The 23,099-nt window shown below is 48.4% G+C and overlaps 1 protein-coding gene and 1 pseudogene across 2 annotated transcripts; one reads left to right on the forward strand and one right to left on the reverse strand.

Moving 5' to 3' along the window:
• The first annotated feature begins 3,163 nt into the window (after positions 1–3,163).
• Positions 3,164–9,511, forward strand: cebpg (CCAAT enhancer binding protein gamma). Its single transcript, XM_007907912.2, has 2 exons — positions 3,164–3,224; positions 8,554–9,511. Exon 2 carries the CDS (start codon positions 8,673–8,675, stop codon positions 9,114–9,116), a length of 444 nt encoding a protein of 147 aa, XP_007906103.1. The 5' UTR covers positions 3,164–3,224; positions 8,554–8,672; the 3' UTR covers positions 9,117–9,511.
• Positions 9,512–13,384: 3,873 nt separating this feature from the next.
• LOC121850142 lies at positions 13,385–22,983 on the reverse strand (annotated as a pseudogene). Its single transcript, XR_006085474.1, has 6 exons — positions 22,847–22,983; positions 21,382–21,534; positions 16,037–16,214; positions 15,417–15,441; positions 14,807–14,976; positions 13,385–14,054 (listed from the first exon to the last, which is right to left on the reverse strand). The product of XR_006085474.1 is annotated as a xaa-Pro dipeptidase-like (transcript).
• Positions 22,984–23,099: the final 116 nt, after the last annotated feature.

Raw genomic sequence — 23,099 nt, forward strand, 5'->3', positions numbered from 1 at the left:
TGGTAAGAACCCACTGAACTTCCAAACAGAAACACTTTCACACAGACACACCAGTGTCATCATAACCGCGCGATGCCATCCTCGCAGAAAGCAGGTTAAATAACGATATTATTCGAATTTGTGGATGAAAGTGCCACACGCGCTTTCGGTAAGCCTGGAGTCTCGCTGCTACTCGAACGCTCCGAGACGCTGCACCGCGTGAAGTGTGCCACATAAATACAAGTTGTTGTTGCGCTTCAATGGTGTCACTATTTGTGTATTAGTTGGAGTAACAGCTAGTGTTGGGCTGGGCCAGACACAGACATCTCCCTGGTCTGACCCACCATCCCCGAGGACACTAGGGGAAGCCTGGATCAGCGAGGGGTGTGTGTGCACAATGAGTGTGCACAAGATGGTGTGTGTGTACACTGAGTGTGCACATTGTGGTGTGAGTCACGATGGGGTGTGCACAATGCGCGAGTTCTCCCCAAACCCCTCCGCCTTTCTCTCCTGCTTTCACAGCTGCAGCGAGACTTGCTCCCAATCCTATCAGGACAACGTGCCTCGGTGCTCGTGGGTGCAAAGTGCAGAGAGATAAGCGGCAGAGCAAAGATTAAGAGCTGAGCAAGCCAAGCCCAAGCAAAGCTTTACTCTATAACCCAATCGGTACCAAACACAGTTCCTATATTAATTGTACTTCAGCAGTGGTCAAACACGCCATCTATTGATCAATGGTTCTGTCTGAGCTTTGCAGAAGCCAAATACAGTAATTCATCGTTACCAAGAAGGGATACACTGAGAGGAGAGCACTGGACCCCAGGAGAAACTGCCTCCAGACTCGCATGTCAATCACACTGTGATAGGCAGAGTCAGTGGGGCTCGTTACCAAGTCAGGGCGTGGCTTGGGCCAGGTAGGGCTCACCTGAGCAGGTACCCGGGCAGCCAACAGCAGACGTGTAATAATACTGGTCAGAAACCCAATATAAATAGGACACAGCGTGCAGCAGTGATCCAGAGCCTTTCATTCTGTGATATAATGAACTCAAGAGAGTTGCAAACTGCAATCTGCAGCTATTCAGTGACATTGCATATAAACGTCCCACACAAAATATAGAGTCAATTTACTTTACAGTATATTCTGTGAAGTGCTTTGAGATGTCTCGAAAACATGATAAGGTGCTATATCAAATGCAAGGATTATTATTATAAGCTCTGGTGACCTGGCAGTGCGTGCCTCAGACTAGATTCCATCCTTGAACTCACTCCTCAAGCACTGCTTTAAAACATGTTACCTAATAAGAATTTAGTGTGATGTTACAGTAAGCTTAACTTGGTATCTAACCTGTGTTGCAGCTGACCTGGGAGGTTTGATAGGGCAGTGTAGAGAGAGAGCAATACTGCGTATCTAATCTATGCTCACCACAGGACTTAAACTCAAAACGTAGGCTGAAACTACACCACTGAGGTATTGTCAGAGATGCCGAAGTTTAGATGAGATGTTAAACAGGTTTGATGCAATGAGGAACGATATTAAATGCCATTTATTATTAACACTATGATAAGTATTAATGCAGCAAGCTCCTTGGCAGCTCCTGTGGAACACCTGGCAACTCTGACACAGCGAATGACCCTGCAGATCGTTTTACATATCTCAGTCAATATTTGATCAAATCTTTGTCAAAGGCAGTTTAGTTCCCTTGCTAGGAGCTGTAACCTTGGCTGGCTGAATAAGCATGAGATACCTGGGGATGAGTTACAAACATAGTAATCAAACCAAGGGCTTCAGACCATGTGCATAATGAACGTCATCTGGCATCCACAGATTAGATACCAACCTCAGTAGCAGCCCCTGCTGCTGTTTGTTATCAGACACACTCAACTATTTATTGAATGTCACTGAGTTCATAAACTGAAGCAATTTCAGCTGAGATGCTGCCTATGGGACTTCCTCTCAAAGTAAAGGGAGCTATTTACTGCAAGTTGTTGTTATATAGTGATACACTATGTAGCAACTTGTAGTGCTTTTACTGGGTACAACAACAACAAAATTACATTTGTATAGCACCTTTCCCATTGGAAGACGGCCCAAGGCGCTGGAGTCAATGTTTCAGGCCCGAGATGGAGGTCGGGATTGGGAAGAGTGGAGGGCAGTAGGGGAAGGAGAGTGATCAAAAGCACAGTCAAAGAGGAGGGTCTTGAGACAGGTTTTGAAGGAGGCCAGGGAAGGGCGAGGTGCAGGGACTGAGGGATGGAATTCCAGAGGGTGGGGGCAAAGAGGCTGAAGGCTCGTCTCCCAATGGTGGGGCAGGCGAGGCGGAGACATGAAGCAGGCCAGAGGCCACTGAGCAAAGGGAGCGGGCAGGTTGGTAAGGGATTAGGAGGTCGCAGAGGTAGGGGGGAGCAAGACCATCGAGGGCTTTAAAGGTGAGGACCAGGATCTTGAACTGTATCCTCTATGTGATGGGAAGCCAGTGGGGTCGGGTGAGGATGGGGGTGATAGGTTCACAGAGCCTGGTGCGGGAGAGGACACGGGCTGCAGAGTTCTGGATGATCTACAGCCTACGGAGAGAGGAGTTGGGAAGGCCAACAAGCAGGGAGTTTGCGTAGTCAAGCCTCGATGTTATGAATGCATGTATGAGGCATGTATGCGGTGTGAGACAGTGGTGAAGCCGGGCGATGAGGTGGGGGAAAGCGGGCCATGGCAGGGATGTGGGATAGAAGGAATAGTTGAGGGTCACACAAGACGCAGGATGAGTAGTTTAGTGACTGTGTATCTTGTAGCACTGTGAGACACTATTGACAAGAGAATGGAGTTTATTGGCCAACAATCCCCCAGATAGCTGCCACTGTTTGGATAACGCTGCTGTGCGACTACTGCCACGTTCGCCCACAAAGCACACAGTCACTCCACTTCACAGCTGGACTGGGAATCACCAGTATTAGCACCATCGCCAGCCTATTGGCTGTTCGAGCTGTCCATTTCGTGACAGACGCGCGTTCATTGGTCTGGATTGCTGTCAGTCAAGGAGAGGGTGGGACCAGTGCTGCGAGACTCGGCTGTAATTGGTCCTGTAAGTCGTGTGTGGAGGCCCGGAGTCCCATTCTCTCTATTGGATGACTCAGCCGTCAATCAGAGATATGATGACGTCATGGTGGCAGAGAGCGCGCTGATTGGTTTAATGGGCAGTGGGCGGGAGCTGGGCCCGGAGCCGGGGCAGAAAGTTCGAGCAACAACCGAACGGCAGGTAGGCTCGGTGCGGGGTCTGGCCTGGCCCGGGGGGGTGTACATACATGTAAAAAAATGGCTTTGATTGTAAGTGAAAGCCGCTGCGGCAGCGCCGCGGGGAGACAGAGGCGGTTCCAGGGCCGCCTTGGGGCCGGCGGCGAGAGCCCGGTCTCCGGCCTAGGCCCAGGCTCCCTCTCCACCCGCCTCCCTCACCCGCCACATACTCTCTCCCTCACTCACTCACTCCCTCACTCACTCTCTCCCTCACTCACTCACTCACTCCCTCCCTCACTCACTCACTCTCTCCCTCACTCACTCACTCACTCTCTCCCTCACTCACTCACACTCTCCCTCACTCACTCACTCCCTCACTCACTCACTCCCTCACTCACTCTCTCCCTCACTCACTCACTCTCTCCCTCACTCTCTCCCTCACACTCTCCCTCTCTCTCTCCCTCACTCACTCACTCCCTCACACTCTTCCTCACTCACTCTCTTCCTCACTCTCCCTCACTCACTCCCTCACACTCTCCCTCATTCTCTCCCTCCCTCACTCTCCCTCACTCTCCCTCTTTCTCACTCTCCCTCACTCACTCCCTCACTCTCTCCCTCACTCACTCCCTCACGCTCTCCCTCACTCACTCCCTCAAACTCTCCCTCCCTCCCTCACACTCTCCCTCACTTACTCTCTCACATACTCACTCCCTCACACACTCACTCTCTCCCTCACACACTCCCTCACACTCACTCACTCCCTCACTCTCCCTCACACACTCTCACTCCCTCCCTCACACACTCTCTCTCACTCTCTCCCTCACACACTCCCTCACTCTCTCCCTCACACACACTCCCTCATACAAACACTCTTGCCTCACACACTCCCTGACACACTGATACATTCCCTCATACACCCACTAACACACTGATACATTCTCCTGCACGCACACACTCTCCCTCACACACTGATACACTCCCTCATACACACTCTCCCTCACATACTGATACATTCCCTCATAAACACACTCTCCCTCATACACTCCCTCACACACTGCCTCATACACTTGCTCACCCTCATGCACTGATACACTCTCCCTCAGTCACGCTCACACACCGATACACTCTCCCTCATACACTCACTCACCCTCACACACTAATACACTTTCCCTCAGTCACGCTCACACATTGATACACTCCCTCATACACTCACTCACCCTCGCACACTCTCCCTCACACACCGTTACACTCTCCCTCATACACTCACTCACCCTCACACACTAATACTCTCCCTCAGTCATGCTCACACATTGATACACTCCCTCAGACACTCACTCCGTACATAATAAAGTGGTTCTACATGTAGTATAATCCGGCCCAGTGTCCAGCCTTTGGGTCAGGAGGTTGTGGGTTTGAGTTAGCCCATACTAATTCCAATACCACTAGCCCAAGTTTGGGACTTACAGTTAGGTTGATATTCTCTAAGCGCTCTAAGATGCTACCCTGAGTGGAGGGCACTATATAAGTGTGCATTGTAGTTGTTGTTGATGCTCCAGTGCAGCATTGGGGGGAGTGCCGCAATATCAGAAGTACCCGCCTTCTGATGGGTGGTCTTTAACAATCCCACAACAGAATTTGAAAAGGGAAGGGTGTGTTTCCTCAAATATGGCCAGAAATCCTTTTGAATCACTGCCCTGTAAATAATGCACCACATGTTACGTTCAAAAGTCTAGATATATCAGTCATTTACTTTATGGATCTGTATGGGACCTTGATTGATGCCACTTGGCTGCTGTATTTGGTTGCAAAAACAGCCATTATACCTGACAGCAATTCTATGTGAAGCATTTTGAGATATTTTGATTTGATAGATGCTGTATTAAATGTGTAACATTTTTTCAATGATCCAAGAAGAGCTGCTGCTAGAGGCAGACTGTTCTGTTTTATTTTTTCTCCATTATTAAAACTACTGGTTGCCTGAATTAATCTCTTCAAATCACCTACGTGTGTGCTCACTTCCTATCTATATAGAAATACTCATTACCCAGTGATAGAAAAGTGTACAGGTAAAATCAGTTGGGATCTGCGATGATCTAATAAACTGGCAGAACTTGATGGACTGAATAGCGTTCTCCTTATCCTTTCTTGATGATTCTAATCTGCCTAGAATTATTCTTTAACTGTTCGAGGTGAGTGAGATATACTTGTGCAAATCAGACATAAAGCTGCCTGCCCTATAACTAGGTTTCTTCACTGCAGGATTGTGATGCTTTAAACCAGTGTGAGAATGTGAAGCCCTGCAACAATTTACACCAGAAATAGTTAGCTGTGGAATGATGGATTGCCAGCAGTGAGTTGCATAGTATATATGTTCCGGACAACCCGGAAGTTGGCCAATTTGTATTTCAAAATATTAATAAAAATTGAAAAAATTACCTAAAAGTAAATGTTGATTTTATCTGTTGAAGATAAATATTGACTTTCACTAACCCTAGTTATAAAATAGCGGATTGCAGGAGGGAGTTACAGGTTGGAATCTGATTGAGTTGGATTCTTTTTACCTATAGAGAGAATAATAAATCCAGAGATCATTTGAGCCTTGAAATGAGATTACAGCTTTTAAATAGTTTCAGGCAACCCAATTCAGTATAGGATATAGATTTTTTCTGTAATCTTAAACCTACGTTCTATGAACTGTGATACTAGATACGGTGCCTTGAACCCACTTGCCAGTATCTTGTGTTTATTATAGATGTTTGTTCATTTTATGAAGGGGGCAGTGGTGACTGACTGTTAGTGTGCTCTGTCCTTGATTTGTGAATTGCATTCACTCGAGAGGCCTGACGGATGTTCAGGGTTACTTTGTGTGGACTCAACCGTTGATTACTAGTGAGTGCCATGTTCAGTGTGAATATAGCAACTGGAAGGATCATGTGGCAAGAACTTTGTCAGAAAGTTAGAGACTGATTGTCTTGTTGTGAACGAGTACCTGGGGAATCACTGGAGGCTATCTCACTGAAGGTCTTGGGTGACGTAACTGCTGGAATGCAGCTCAAGGAGTGTGTAGCCATCATCTAATACACCAGGAGATTACAGCCTTGACACTGCACGATGGCAACCTTGTAGTCCTCTATTTTGGGTCTGGTTAGTTGCAGGTGTCTGGTTGGAGGGTAACTGCTAATACGAACATCAACACTGAACCACATAATCACTGCAAGCTCACAAGCTCACAGCAGAAAGTCACAGAGCAGTGGTGAGGCCTGTTCTCACGTTGGGGAAGGGAAAGTGACTATTCCCCTCCTGATCACTATCTGTAGACCACCTGTTAGAATTGAAGTTGAAGAACAGGATTGAGCTTGGTGATTGAACAGTCTGTCAATATTTTTTCTGTAAAACCATGGAAGTTTACAGCACAGAAGGCCATTCAGCCCATCGTGGTTCTTTTAAGAGTCCCACACCTTTCATTCCTTCTCTTTTTCGCTTGCTTTACCTTTCTCTGAAACAATTGGCTTATCTTTTTATTTTAAATGATAATTGAATGTATCTGTCATACTAATTCCAATACCACTACCAATGATTCCCAACCTTCAGCCCCTACTCCAATCTGCTCTTATATCTTCTCGCAACCTTCAGCCGCTGTTTACACATGGGCCCTGTGACAGGAGATACTTATTGGCTGGTCTCTTTCCTATCTGAGTGTTACTGATATCTCATGTTGGGCAATACCACTATTAACTGCCAGCAGAATTCAGAGTTGTTAGTTTTCTATTGGCTTCTCTGGCTTGAGAAAAAACCTTTCCTGGACCCATCCCTCCTCTCCAGCTGCCGCCCCATCTCTAATCTCCCATTCCTCTCCAAGGTCCTGGAACGAGTCGTCGCGTCCCAGGTCCGCTCCTTTCTCTCTCGCCATTCCCTCTTTGAACCCCTCTAATCTGGCTTCCGCGCTGCCCACAGCATGGAAACAGCCCTGGTCAAAGTCACTAATGACATTCTGAATGTGATCAGGGATCCCTCTGCCTCCTTGTCCTCCTCGACCTCTGCTGCTTTCAACACTATCGAACACTCCATCCTCATACACCGCCTCTCCGTTTTACTCAATCTTCACAGATCTGCCCTTGCCTGGTTCGATTCCTATCTCTCTCACCATCTCCACTTTGTTGCCTCTAACGGTTTCTCCTCCAGCCCCCGCACTGTCACATCTGGCGTCCCCCAGGCCTCTGTCCTTGGCCCTCTCCTCTTTAATATCTACATGTTCCCCCTTGGTGACATCATCCTCAGACATGGAGTCAACTTCCACATGTATGCCGATGACACCCAACTCTATCTTTCTGCCTCCACCCTCAACTCTAGGACCACTGCTGTCCTGACAGATTGTCTGTCGGACATCAAGTCCTGGATGAGGGTAAATTTCCTACAGTTGAATGTGAACAAGACTGAGGCCCTCCTGGTTGGCTCGCGCCAGCGCCTCAGCACCTCAGGCTCTGGCAACATCAACCTGCATGGTTGCACACTACAACTCACCAGCCATTCAGCAACCTAGGTGTCTTGTTTGACCCTCAACTGTCTTTCCTCCCCCACATTCAAGCCATGACCCGCTCTGCCTTCCCTCACCTCCGTAACATCACCCAACTCCGCCACTACCTAATCCCTCAGGCCGCTGAAACTCTTGTTCATGTCTTCATCACCTTCAGGTTGGACTATGCAAACGCCCTGCTTGTCGGCCTTCCCAACTCCTCCCTCCACAGGCTGCAGATAATCCAGAACTCTGCAGCCCGTGTCCTCTCCCGCACCAAACTCCATGACCCCATCTCCCCCACTCTTGCCCGACTCCACTGGCTCCCTATCCTTCAGAGGATCCAGTTCAAGATCCTGGTCCTCACGTCAAAGCCCTCCATGGCCTCGCCCCACCCTATCTCTGCGACCTCCTAACCCCCTATCAACCCGCCCGTTCCCTCCGCTCAGCCGGCTCTGGCTGCTCCACGTCCCCCGACCCACCCGCCCCACCATTGGCGGGAGAGCCTTTAGCCACTCTGCCCCCAACCTCTGGAATTCCATCCCCCAGTCACTCTGCCTCGCCCCCTCCTTAGCCTCCTTCAAGTCCCGCCTCAAGACCCTCCTCTTCAACCATGCCATCAGCCACCTCCCCTCCCCTCCCTTACCTCCCCAACCCCAGCTCGGGACTGAAATGCTGTACTCTGTCCAGCGCCTTGGCAAGTCCTCCCGATGTGAAAGGCACTATACAAATGTTGTCTTGTTGTTGTTGAGGGGCAGTTCTTCCCATGTCAGGCTTGCCAGCATGTTGCTCACTGAGCGCTGCCTGTACAATCACGCCTGTTATCTGACTCTCTTCCCAGGTGGCACGGGCCAGCATTTCACCGCCTCCTGAGCTTCTTTACACCTTTGTCACACGTGCTATTTCTGGTTTGCTGTGCTTTGCGACAAGAATCCAGAGTACAAGGGGTTGTGAATCTCAATGAGCAAGCAGTCTGTCATCTGTACTCAACCCAGAAAGAATTTGGAGTCGAATGGAGTGAGTGCGGAGGCGCAGCATCTCAGCAGTGGGGGGCAGGTCCCCTCGCAGCTCGTGCCGGTCACCTCCTCGAGCAGAGGCAAAGCCATGGCTCCCAGCAAACAACCCAAGAAACAGGAGGGGTCCAGCAAGGAGAGTGTCGAGTACCGACAGCGCCGTGAACGTAACAACCTGGCGGTCAGGAAGAGCCGCTTAAAGAGCAAGCAGAAAGCCCAGGACACACAGCAGAGAGTCACCGAGCTGAAGGAAGAGAATGAACGATTGGAAGCAAAAATCAAACTGCTGAGTAAAGAGCTGAGCGTCCTGAAGGACTTATTTCTGGAACATGCACACGGATTCACTGAAAGCCGCAACGCTGGGCACGAACCCAGTAACATGGGGCAGTAACATAGCAAGGACAAGGTGTGGGGGATGGGGTAAAAGGTGACGAATGCACCAGCATCTAATGTTGAGGAGAAAAACTTTTGCAGAAAGGGTTTTTGCTTTTAAATTGTCTATTCCTTAATTTAATTTAATATTTTTATGTGTAGTTGTGAAAGAATTGAAATATTTTGAGTGCTAAGGTGGGAGTGGATCTCGGAATGAAATGCTTTGTGCTGGCCATCAGTGACAGACGATGGTTAAAGACATGTCACCTACATAATGCATTGTGTAGGGTACATGACGTGGCAGCACTGAACACTTTCAGCAAAATGTAATGCATTGTGCATGATGTGACAGCACCAAACACAGTTTTACATTTGATATAGACCCTTATCACAGCACTGAGACCTCTCAAAGTGCTTCACAGGATATACTTTAAAGTGGTTTAGACTCTGTGCTTTGTGGGCAAAACACAACAGTAAGTTTGTGTACGACAGTGTCCCACAAACAGCTGTGAAGTGAGTGACTAATTTTCTTTGTGAGATTGTTGGCCAGGACACTGGGAAATTCCCTTCTCTTTTTGAATAGTAACATCAGATCTTTAACGTCCACCTGAACAGGCAAACAGGACCTTGGTTTAACGTCTCATTCGAAGGAATTCACCTCCGAAAATGCAGTACATCCCCAGCATTGGAGTATCATCTTAGATTATGTGATTGCAAGTCCTGGTGTGGGACTTGAACGCACATGAATGCACTCCCACTGCGCCAGGCTGACATTAGCCCCCTATGACTGTTTAGCAGCTATGTGGCAGGCATTCTGATGTCGGGTTGGTTATCGAGTCATCATTGTCTTTGCCCAGTTAATGGTAGAAATAACTAACTTTGCAATGTCGCCACTAATAGTGTTCAATTCCAAAGCTGTGCCTTAGGGCAGGGGAGATGCTGGCATGTGCCATGGCACAGGCCATGTTCTGACATTTGGAATTGAAGGCTCAAGCCAGCCCAGGCGTAGTGCGTTACCCTCTGGCTACCAGATATCCCTCAATATGTTTATTATCCTAACGTTGGGCCAAAATTCATTCTTTCAGAAACGGCAGAATTGCTGCAGTAACAGTGCAAGAAGCTAGGGAAATAACTAGTTGGCTTGGCGCTCTCAGACCTTGTAAGTATCTCCATTAAAAACCCAAAGTTTAATACTCTGGATGTACACCCTGAGCTCCGGGCTATGCCAGGAGCAGCGAGCTTCCTGATCACTTCCCTTACCCCTGGCTGTGTCTGTTCTGCAGGGGTCAGGTCCTGTAGCAGCAAGAAATCATTCACTTATTGCAACTCTTTGAGATCAACTCACATTGTCCTGTGTGTTTGTAGGGCTGAGTGTGTGCTTGTGAGCTTGTGTGTGTCAGCTGTTTCAGAACATTTTTAACAAGAAATAATGTTTAGTAATTTCACACTATTTTTAAAGCTTTCTCGGGGCGTGGGCTGGGGGGTGCTGCTTCCACTGTGAGTCTGCACATGGTTCTGTCTTTGTTGCAGAGAGCAGCTTCAAGTAAACAGGGCTCAGTGTTGGCACAATAGCAATCCATCTCGTCCCTTGCGTGCTCATTAAACACTGTGTGGCAATCTGTATGTGGGATGTTCTGGGTGTGATGGCCTTTTATATGCTGTCTTTTATAATTTAGTCTGGAGGCTTGAAATGGTCATTGACTGGAGGCATTCCAAGCCTCTGCCGTTTTTACATTAACTCCACTTAGACAAATTGCTTACGGAAAAGGGACATTTTACGTATATGAAGAGCTAGAGGTACTGAGCATGTGGTGTCATCACAACCCTACCGTCATGGTCTTCGCTGTGGTAATAGCAGCAGAGGCTAAAGACGAGCCTGGAAATTCGATGAACTTTGGTGCTGATCATTTACCTGTATATAGTGCATTGAACTAGCATCATTGTGCACTCAGATTGTCTGGTTGTTAAGCAGTGCACGCTCCTCAACAGGAGACCCACAGAGCAAGGGTTTCAGTGAGAAAACTGGAGGATAGCTTGCTATCAGAGACTTAAAGGGTTAAAATGCTGTAACATGCGCTGATATTTGTGCTGGAATGAAAGGTGAACACCAAGATCATTTTGTAGAGTTGGATTTTGTAAACAAGTGCCCTTTATTAGCCATGATCGAGAGAGTTGTTTAATGTTTAGAATAAGGTAATGTATGTATAAGAATGGTGGGAGGGAGGATTAACTGGCGAGAAATGTGTTGCTTCATGTTTAAGTGTTTGTTTTAATTTCTCTGATATTGGGAGAAACTCTGTAAATGTCCTTTTGTTACTTTTTAAAAGGGGAAAATCTTGTTTTTGCTTAGTGAGTATTCCATTTCCAGTTTGAGAAACCTAGAGAGTGTTGCACATCTTACCCAAAGTGTGGTGAAGGTTCAGGGGCAGCAGTGATATCTGGGGAAGGAGCATCAGTGTAAACTGGGAATTTGCGATTCTTAATGACACTAAACTGGGGTAATGGCCTTTCCTTCCCAGCCCTGTGCACAGGGAGGTAACCAATGACTTTCTTACCTTGAGGAGTTTGAGGCGACCCGAGGCATTCAGCGGTCAGGCCGAATAGAGGGGCATTAGCTGAGTAGAGGCATTGGCAAGGGCATTCATGGGCAACATGCAGCAATAAAGACTTGGAGGCATTAATTTGGTCAGTTTCTCTCCAACCTTCACTCGAGCCTTCCCACGAGGAAGTGTTAGCCTTCAGGAGAGCAGCCAAGAGCCATAGTGACAGGTACAGGAGATTGTTGCCATGACCCAGTTTTGCTCCCTGGTCTCTAGTCTGCAAGACCTATCACTACAGACAGGCTTGCATGAGTATGGGCAATACTACAAACGATATAAATGTATTTATTAAAGTCGGCTTCTCCACCCCCGTAAATTAGAATGGGCTCCTTTCATGGGTTGTTCTAAATATCATCCATTGCCTAAGCACTTACTTGATTGTGTGAATGCCTCCACGTTAGGAGTCACCTGTGAGGGCAGGACAGAACCTTTTTAATAATAAGAGATTAATACTGAAATGCGAACAATTTAATTCTCTTTACAGTCTTGTGTTGTGTGCTGTACGCTCCTTGCTGTGCAAATAGCTGCAGTCTTTCCTGCCATAAGCCTGGAGATTAAAATGTTAATTCTTTTAAGGAGTGTTTCTGTGTGAATATGACTCGGGACAGCAGCAGACTTGTGGGACCTGCCATCCAGATAATAACATGGAAAAGAAGCAGTTTCACCCACTCAGACTGCATTCTGTACTTCAAGAATTCGTAAGGAAATTCACACAAACCCCAGCCAAGGCTGAGATAGAGTACGATCTTAACCATCCCTGCATTCAGAGTGCGGGGCAGGCATCAGTAGCTGAGCTGTTTACCCATCAGTACTCCAGCAAGTCAGGACACACCAACATTCCTTTACAGCCGCCTCCACTCACTCCAATCCCATCCTACTTTTACTTCTTTCTGGGGACCCCAAATTCCTGGCCTTTCTCCCTGCTGGCTAGAGATGTCAAGATCACCCAACACACCAATAGGCGGGACAGGCTTTGATCAGCTAGAGATTTCTCAGCTTTGCTCTTCTATCTGAGCCCAGGAAAGGCTGTCACTTACCCTAACAGCAAGTGCCAGAAAGTCACCTATTCCCAAATGCTCAGCTTCCACAATCACTTCACTGTATGGCCAGCACTTCATGTTCAATAGTTTCACTATTTCACACAGCCAAGCTAATAGGAGGATCTGAACCATACATATCACCTACATGGCTCTGAGACTTCACTTACACAGATTACACAGACAGTGGAGGGTGAACGGTGAGGTGGAGCGCTGAGGGGCCACTGCTTTCACCTCAAATAACCGTAGTTACAGATTACGTACCCCCAAATACTCCGGGACACATTAACTGCAATAAAATCAGAAACCTCATCAGTTCTAAAGACTAAACCTCGAGAGGCAGAAGGTTTTGAGTTAGATAAGAACCCTGGTCACAAGCCACACTGGACCCTCACACTCCTGCCCTCAGATAAGGTTCAGTCTTGAGGGGAGGGACCTGATTGAGTGCCACACAGTTAAAATGCTGCCCTTTGTCTATGCTTCCTCACTTGGCAGGAAAGGGCAGTGACTGTAATACAATACAGCCCTTGCCAACAACAGCACAGCCAGTGCCATAGTGAAGGTGTGGCACTGACACAGACAGTGAGTGGCAGTGACAGGCTGTGCCTCCAGCAGAACAATCTGCTCTAGCTCAAACCACCAAGCCAAAGTTGCAGATAGTCAGGTTTTATTAGATGAAGCAGATACAAAAGAGAATTTATGTGATTTTAAAAATAGATTCTTGCAACATAATTTGTGGAAATATTTCTTGTGGTGGGAAAGCGAGGCAGATGAGGTAGTTGGGCCCAGGAGCTGAAATTGGGAAGCTGCTTTTAGCTGATCCTCGTGTTTCCTGGCCCCCCGGGGTGTGGGGGGGACGGGGGGGGCTAGCACTGGGCGTGCAGGCCTGGCTATCCCTCTCCATGTACTGCCTCTCCCCCAAATCTCAGTGTGAATTCACACCTTTCTCACCAGTGAGGGTCTTGGAGCTCAGTATCCTTGTGTTGTTTGATTCGTTCTCTTGGATTTTATATCATTAATGTTAATATCATCAATTTGATAGATTAACACGTGTGAGCCTCACACACACACACAAGCGTGAAGCTTGATTTGAATTCCATGCTTTGAATCATGGACGGACATGACATTGTGACAGCACAGTCAGGTAACGTGCTCAGGCACTTGTCGGCCTGGGAACTACTGACTGTCCAAGGGTTCAAAGGATTTGGCTGAGCCAGCGCCCTCTGCCATCAGCGCCTCCACCTCCTCCACGCTCCGCGGGACACAGGTCAGCAGCTCCATGCCATTGGTGGTCACTGCGATGTCATCCTCAATTCGCACCTGGTGTAAGGGAAAAATCCTCAAACAACCAAACACAGACTTGGCTTAAGAATCAGGGTGAATAATGCGATGTGTGATATGATCATCACATCGTGAACCACTCCACTCCTGGTGACATGCTTCTATTCACAACATGGATTCAAAACCACTTACTGAAGTCCTGCAGATTATCAGCCTCACTAGACTTTAATAATAATAATCCTTGCATTTGATTATGTTATAGACTGGGGCATCACCAGAAGCAGAATGTTCCAGTGATTATCACATTTCGCAGTTTTCATACGTTGGGGTGGGCAGGAAGGGGTTAACCCCAACTGCTGTTGGTGATCTGTCTGAGCCAAACCTAAATCAATAGGTGATATATTACACACCTCAGGCTCTGCTTTTATGAATCACTATCTTATCAGAGAACTGTAACAAGTCACAAAATGTTCAATAAACTCCTATCTAAGTAAATGAGGCAGCAGCAGAACACAGGGCATTTGCACTTAATGGACAGGTCTCTCCTGCCCTCTCCACTGTACAGGACAGTAAGAAACTCAGGCTACACAGTGACATGCACTGTACCCTCCCCGCAGATTTACTGGAGCATCTTGTACTTTTCTTCACAAGTTTCAGTATTAAAAGGTGCTGTTGATGGCGAGACTCCCAACATATTGGTACAACAGCATAACAGCAGCAAAGTTCTATATCAAATACAGGATTATTATTATTATAGAGCAGCGTCTCAGCGCAGGTTGTGACTCACTCACCCCGCCGAAGCCTCTGAAGCGGCCGAGGATGTCTGCGTTGATGAAGCAGGCCTGGGCGGGGTCAGCCAGCGCCGGGTCCAGTAAGTGTTGGATGAAGTAGATGCCAGGCTCTATGGTCAGCACCATCCCCTCTAGCAGGACCCGGGCTGTACGCAGGCTCCGAGCCCCGGCTCCTCAATGCGATCCACACCTGAGCACAGGACACGTCACAACCATCACCTCATACAAGGGGCAAGCACGCTCTGCGGGGGGTGGGGGCATGATCCGAGGAGAGGATTGGGCCCAAGGGTGTAATGTGGTATTATCTGTCCCAAGAGCAGAGAGTAAATCAGGTGGTATGTATAGAATGTGCAATTGAGAGATAAAAGGATAAATGTGCATATAACTGGAGTGAGTCCTGCGAAGAGATGAAGCCAAACAGCTAACGGGGCAGAAACCAGGTTACCAATATTCCCTCACAAATAGCAGCTGGATCCAAAGTCTGAATAACTGTGTGGAATCCTGGGCGTGGGATGTGCTGAGCAAGAGGCACACACTGTCCTTGCACCTGTGTGACCTGGACTCAAACACAGCACAGGCATTGGGGCTGAGATTGCCTCTGTGTGCGGACCTGGTGTTCGAATCCTTTGGACGGACTCAATCCAGACCTGAGGCAGCATCAGATTCTGAGTACAAAAGCAGGCCTCGGTCCCAATTTCCTTGGGGGGGTGTGGGGGGGGGAGGCTGACTGCAGAATAGCCCAGAGCAAGAAAATACATGTATGTGTGAGGTCATTGTGACCTAACTAAGGGGGGGGCTGTAACTATAACTGTAACTGTAAACCAAGATTCTCAACTAGCTTTTATAACGCTGCTGGGTTTCAATAGAGAAAGAATATGGTCTGTGGTCGGGTCACTTGTTAACAGACACATCAGTTTGGCCTAAGTCAGTGAGTGGCTCAGAATCACCTGATCCCAGACTCCCTCTGAGCTGCGAGAGACACGCACACACTGAACTGTGAGACATACACAGAGCAGAGCGAGACATGGGTCTCTCATCACCGCCCACAAACAAGTCCTGTCTAAAAGGTAGCAGAGGCACCATTCTAGTTTTGCCCGAGTGTGTGCAAGTGTGTGTGAGGGGATTTGCTGATATGTCTGTTCGCTGCCTGTTGCAGGGGTAAAGGCCCAGAGCGCGAGGGGCAGAGGGTGAAGTGAAAGCTGGGAGTTTCCCTGTTTGACCCTGACTCACCTCAGGGTATCCGCCCACATCGTGAACATCACATCCCAAGAAGTGGCCAGGCCATGGGGCATGAACACTGCGCCCAGGTGAACTTTCATCATGTTCTCACTGCCTGCAGGATACCAATCTTTGTCAGCTCCTCCAGATGAACTCTGTCAGCCAGGCGTGCATGTCAGGCCAGGCCACCCTTGGCACAACACAAGCAAAGGTCAGGTCAGGAATTTGAACAAAAAGTTAGAAATAATTCTTGTTACAAAGCAGTTCAAGGCAAAGTCTCCACAGTTACATTCCCCCTTTTCCCGCTCCTACGGACTCAAAACCCAGCGAGAGTCAACTCCCAGAAAGCCTCACAGTACGGCTCCCAGTGTCACACATTAGTGCCAGCTCTCACCCCAGCTCCCACCTGGTGCTGGACAGACTTGGATAGCAACAAGAATCCCATCTCTCCTGATTGCTTATGGTTTCAATGCTCTGATTGCTAGTGATGGGCAGATCAATAAAGATCAATGAAAACTCTTTCTCTACGGGAGAGGCTCCTCTGGGTTGAGTGATTATTTCACACGTACTTTACAAAGACTTAATTCAGTGTTTTTAGTTGAATAATAGAAATAGTGAGCTTCACTTAAGACAAATTTCAGGAGAAAGGAAAGATATGAAAGTCAGCAGCCGGCCCCTTGGACAGCAAGCGGCTGATATCAGATACGCTATTGCACAGGGTCGAACCACAGACGTCAAATGTCTAGAATGTAAATATTTAGTGAGAGGAATAGTTCAATGAAGAGCACCAATGCTGTGTGCTGGCGTGCACACACATACACACACTGTCAGACAGGACATTCTTCACACTGCTCACAGCAACTATCACAGCTCATTTCATAACTGCTGGGAGCAGAGGACTGGGAATGGGGCTTTCTTCACATACAGGGGAACGCACTGGGTCATATTGGCACAATCAATTAGCATGTTTAAAATGAAGAGAGACTGATTTTGGGAAGTAAAATGGATTAAGGGATATGGGAATAAAGATGAGAAAATGGGATTAAAAGATTTGTCACAATCTGATAAACCGGCAGAACCATTTTAATGGCTGAATGGCCTCCTCCGGTTGCTGTTACTGGAAGGGTTTAAGCTGAGCAGAGCTGATTGGCAGCAATGTGGGTGTTTAGCTAACACTGTAGCTCTAGCTACCAGCACTAAAACCACCAGAAAGAGGTAGAGATAGCGGGACTCAAACTAGATTCATCACTTCACTGGTTATACAGGTTTTGCTGGAAATTCCTTAATTCAAAATTCAACTCAACCACATTAGAGGTGGGGTGGGAGCTGGTTCCATTGAGATACAATGGGAGAGTTCCTGCCCTAGTTACATGTTTCTAGGGTGAAGCACAAAAGCCAATAGCTTTAAAATACAATATGAACCAAGTCTACTTACTCTGAGCGCTGGAAAGCTGCAGCTTTCCAAGGGTAAGGTTGGCAGAGAGAGGCCTTGGACCCTGAAAGGGTGAACAACAACAACAAAATTATATTTATAGAGCGCCTTTCACGTTGGGAGGACGTCCCAAAGTGCTGGCATTCATCACTTCATCACAAACAACATTACAAGAAAACTATTTAAATCTCATGTCCAGTTTACAGAGAAATCCATATGCTGAGAGCTGGATTTGATGGACTTTATGTCATTAATTCTCTGGGTGATGTGGAAGGAGCTTCACAGGGCTGTGTATTTGCAGGAGGCCCGGCCTGGTTTTGGAATGTGAGCCAGGAGCAGGCTGTCCCTGCAATGCCTCCATCTTGTTTTGATCACATGAATGTGATTCTCCAAACCTGTCCTTCCTCTCCTTCGATCAGGTAGGCAAAGGTACAGCCAAACTGGTCTCACAGAGCTCAACACCTCAGGTCAACGGCAGTCTTAACAGCAGCCCGGTATAAGTGGGAAACAAAGAAAAGAACAGTGTAGTTTATGAATAATTCCAGCTGATGGGTGAGGCTATCAAAGAAAATTAATTCCATCCCTCCTCCCCCAAAATAAATAGCACAAAGAACCCCAAGGCCCAGGCTAGCCAGCTCTACCAATGTTACTGTTGGCTTATATCCATTCTGTTCAGTGTAACTATCAGCCCTCACCAAATGTCTGTGACTGCCCCCAGCGACCAGTGTCTGGCCTACGAGGCACTCATTGCAGGTTGTGAATTATACTGGCAACTGTGCCTCTAACACTATCACCAATGATAAATACTTCAGTTACACAGTAACCCCACATATCTGCTTCCGTCGTCTGGGAGCGGTGAGCTGACCTTGTGGGTGCTTTATTGGTGGGCTGGTTGTTAAAATATAACCCATACACCCCCCAGGAGACGTGCTTCAGTACATACAGGACTGATCACTAAATATGCTGTTAACTAGGCTTGCCCCGGTCCCTGCCCAGCTCAGGGTCTGTGATGCCCGCCCTGGGATCAGTGCCACTCAGTACCCTGGACAACAATCCTACAAGTAAATCGCTCTTTCACTTCATGGCTGTTGAGTTCAACTACACTCACGACACTTTACTGTAATTCCTATCAAGCACTTTGAGACGTTTTGACACTATGAGGCATAATAATAAACTCAAGGGTTAATTATTGATCGTTGTGAAGGTGCCTTGAGTGGACAAGTGTCAACTGCCCAAGTCCTGCAAATCCAAGTCATTTAGGAGCTAGAAACAGGAAATTTTGATCCAGAGCCCCCCTTCCCACCTCTACACACACAACACCTCCTATTTCAACCTAATTCCTCTTACAATTACTATAGCGTATTCCCTCGAGCCAGTTACTAATCCACAGTCAAGTCTCACCCTGTAAGTCTCACTGACAGGAGTCTCTCATGCTGAGCTATGGGAGTCTAGGTACATTCTCAAATGGTTTCTCAGTCAAACTGCATTTGATTATTTGATACAACACCTACAGCATTGAATCATCTCAAACCATCTCAAAGCACTTAAACAACAACAACAACAAGATTCCATTTATAAAGCGCCTTTCACGTCAGGAGGACGTCCCAAGGCGCTGCACAGTTGGGTCATGACCCGAGCAGGGGGGAAATGGTCAGGGTGAGGGAAGGGAGGGAGCGAGGAAATGGTCAGGGGGAGGGAAGGGAGGGAGCGAGGAGGGGGAAGAGAGTCGAGGGGAGCTGAAGGCTCGGTCAAAGAGAAGTGTCGTTAAAATGTCATTGCCTCAAAAAAAAATCCACCAGGTTATTCAGACAGGATCTACCTCTCTACCCTCCTTATTCTCATACAGTCTATCTTTCAATCAGTTTCTAATAGTTAATTTCATTACACTTTTCCATTACTCTCAGCCCCATTGTCGCAAGGGGACGTGTCTGTGTGAACAAGGCATGAAAAAGGCCCATGCAGAGCTGAACCCCTTCAGTCAGCGACTGATTCTACACAAACAGAGGATTGGGGCTACGCTAAGAAATGGTTTTATAAAGAATATGCATCCTCATTCAAATAAACATTGGAATGTACAGAAAGATGCCTCTGTGCCTCTCTTCCCCACTGGAATTCCGATCATTCCTGACTGACTGAGGCCCCGGAAGTTGGGAGTGAAACATGTCTGAAACACGAGTGACTGGGGAGCCAGATGTGCTGTTCTGGTTCAAGAGCCTTATATTTAAAGTCTTGTGGGGAACTTACATCTTATGGCTATTGTCTCAATTTGTGAACTCTCGTGTCCTTCTGACAACGTGTCAGTTTTACACACACACACGATCATGCTGGAAAGCCAATTTGTGTACTGATTACATGTTGGTGACAGCTACAGTATACAAAGCTACATTACGCTGGCCTTGGACTTTGCTCGCTGGCCCTGGTGAAGCCGTCCACACACAAATCTGCTGATGATGTGTCTGCTCTGCTCCGCACTGCTGCCAGCTGGGGCCTGAGCCAATCAGCAAGCTGAGCACTCACTTACTGAAGGTCTTCGGTGAGCAAGAGACTCTGCGCGACCGAGCAGAGCGAGAGCTGGGTCCCAGGCACCAGCCCCACACGTGTTCATCTGCAGCTTACATCCTGGCCAGCAGCCGGCCATAAATAACTCAGCCAACGAGGCTGAGCGAATAACTCACAAGCAGAAGCCACTCAATCACATAGCAGAACTGGAGCAGGCTGTGTCCTATTTATAAACACTCCCAGTCTCCAAATTCAAATGTTTGTTTAATGAAGGGCAGAAAATATTCATTCTTAGCGGAGAAAAGCCAAGCTCTCCAAGTGTGTTTGCTGAACAGAGCTCATGTTGTGCATCATGCTGACCTGGGAGTGTGGCCGGACAGTGTAGAGGGAGCTTTACTGTGTCTCTAACCCTGACCTGGGAGTGTGGCCGGACAGTGTAGAGGGAGCTTTACTGTGTCTCTAACCCTGACCTGGGAGTGTGGACGCACAGTGTAGAGGGAGCTTTACTGTGTCTCTAACCCTGACCTGGGAGTGTGGACGCACAGTGTAGAGGGAGTATTACACTGTCTCTAACCTGTGCTGTAGCTAACTTATCTGTCCTCCTCCTCACTGTGGTTCCTATCTCACACACTGAGCTGCCAGTAACTACCGGGAAATATGCACCTGTTTAGTTTCATTGAAGGGAGAACAGAAGCCTCCTCTGAATTTTTTTTGATCAGCTAGAGTCTGACACCGTGCTTAAGTGTCTCCAAACCAAAGCACTGAGAGCGGCACATTTCCCGTCTATCTGGGCTTTCCCCGGAGGCACTGCTCAACTCAATCCCAGAGAGTTTAATCACACGCTGGCAAAAGCTAAGCCACAGAGACACCCGAGCGTTCACAAACCACTGGCACAATTCCTATTGCCTAAGCAAAGGTTCACCCATGAGAGCTTTAGCTTGGAGGATTAGTTGGAGCCATGTTGATGTGCGTACGTGGTGGGGGGAGGAGAGGTGGGAGACCTTCAGTACAGAGGCCATTTTACACGTACACCAGGCTTCCTGATAAGCTGAGCAAACAGTGAGCTGTGGCTATTAGGTTACAGACAATAATCTGATAGCAAGGTCTGCTCGCTCCTGCTCTCACTATTGGCCCCAGTGCCAGCGCCGTCTGCCCAGTGCTGACCCCGTTACCCTGCCCAGCACAAGGTCACAGACACTAACCTTCAGTCTGGATTCTCAATCGCTAGCTCGCCTTTCCCGCAGCAAGCATGGTAACACACACACTGTGCACAGGCTCACACACACGTGCGTGCAAGCGAATAAGTGTGGGAGTAAGGGTATACTAGAAACCACACACTTACTTGCTTGTACACCTGAACTCACAATCACTTCTGCACAAGAGTGTGGAGGCTCAGCTTCACACGATGTGGCCCTTGGTGACCTGCTTACCAGGGCGCACGGCTTGCATCACAGCGCGCGATGACCTCAGCACCGCCTCGTAGATGGCACGCTGGTCAGCGGTGAACTGGCCGTTAGCGGGAAATGTGCAGGTGATGTCAGAGCCGTAGCAATAATACTCCCCGCCCATGTCAAACAGGCTGAAAGTGAACAAACAGATTGGTACATCATCATTTACCCGCTCAGCACTGAGCTCTCACACAATATATATATATATACACACACACAGGCAGACGGCACACATGCAGGCATACACACACACAGCAGATTTGCAAACAGGCAGACACACACAAAGGCAACAACAATAAAATTACATTTGTATATCGTCTTTCATGTCAGGAGGACATCCCAAGGTGGGGGAGTGAGATGGAAGCCCTGCGGGATGGAGTTCCAGAGGGCGGGACAGAGTGGCAGAAGGTCCGCCTGCCAATAGTGGGGTGAGCGAGGCGGGACGTGAAGCAGGTTGGAGCCCGTTGAGCGGAGGGAGCGAGCAGGATGGTAGGGGTTAGGAGATCACAGAGGTAGGGGGGAGCAAGGTCATGGTGAGGACCACGATCTTGAACTGTATCTTCTGTGTGATGGGAAGCCAGTGTAATCAGGTGAGGATGGGGGTGATAGGGGCACAGAGCCTGGTGCGGGAGAGGACATGGGCTGCAGAGTTCTGTATGATCTGCAGCCTATGGAAGGAAAAGTTGGGAGGCGACAAGCAAGGAGTTTGCGTAGTCGAGTCTTGATGTTATGAATGAGTGTATGAGGGTCTTGACGGCCTGCGGTGTGAGACAGTGGCGGAACTGGGTGAGGTGGGGAAAGCAGAACGGGTCACTGCACGGATGTGGGGTAGAAAGGATAGTTGAGGGTCAAACAAGCTGCCAAGACACTGGACTGGCTTAGTAAGGTGGAGTGTGCACCATGGATGGTGATGCTGTCAGCACCTGACAACCCCCAGGCAGACACATGTGCACACATCCACAGGGAGACACACACATACACAGGTAGACATGTGCGCCTGTGCACCACCAACAGCCACGTTACTGGTGAGTTCTGTGCCATCATTTCATTTCACCCTTTTCAGTGTGAAAAAGTGAGTGAATATCAATCCGATTCAGAAAGAGCTGTGGTGAGGCCATTGTGGGTTATCACCACACTGACACCTTGTGGTTACTGGAGGAACTGAAACCATTTTATGTCTCAATACCCAACCTCCTACCCCGGACAGGGGCTTCCCCCTCCCCTACAGCATGGTTCCTGGGCAGAAATCCACAGCAACAGGCCAGGATCAGTGGCCCATTCCACAGAGCTCAGCCCCCTTGGGGCGTCCTCCCGAAGTGAAAGGTGCTAAATAAAGCCATACGAAACCCTCTGCCAACTCATTGCCTGGCACTTGAAGCACAGCCAGTGATGTACAGGAGGGCAGGCTGTGTCAGCGAGGCCATGGGAGCGAGCCCCACTTACCACAGGTCTCCATCCAAAATGGTCTTGTCATTTGGAGCGCTGGCATGTCCGTAATGCAACACCGCAGAGTTTGATCCCACTGAAATCCAAAAGGAGACTAACTCAGCTCCACCAATGAAACCCCCACGCACTTCCATCGCTCCCCACATCCCCACTCACCTCTCCCACCCCCACCCACCGCTCCCCCACCACCGCCCACCGCTCCCTCACCACCCACCTTCCCTCACACCCACCGCTCCCTCACCACCACCCA

The sequence above is a fragment of the Callorhinchus milii genome, unplaced genomic scaffold, assembly GCF_018977255.1.
Source record: "Callorhinchus milii isolate IMCB2004 unplaced genomic scaffold, IMCB_Cmil_1.0 Scaffold14, whole genome shotgun sequence".
NCBI classification, from domain to species: domain Eukaryota; kingdom Metazoa; phylum Chordata; class Chondrichthyes; order Chimaeriformes; family Callorhinchidae; genus Callorhinchus; species Callorhinchus milii.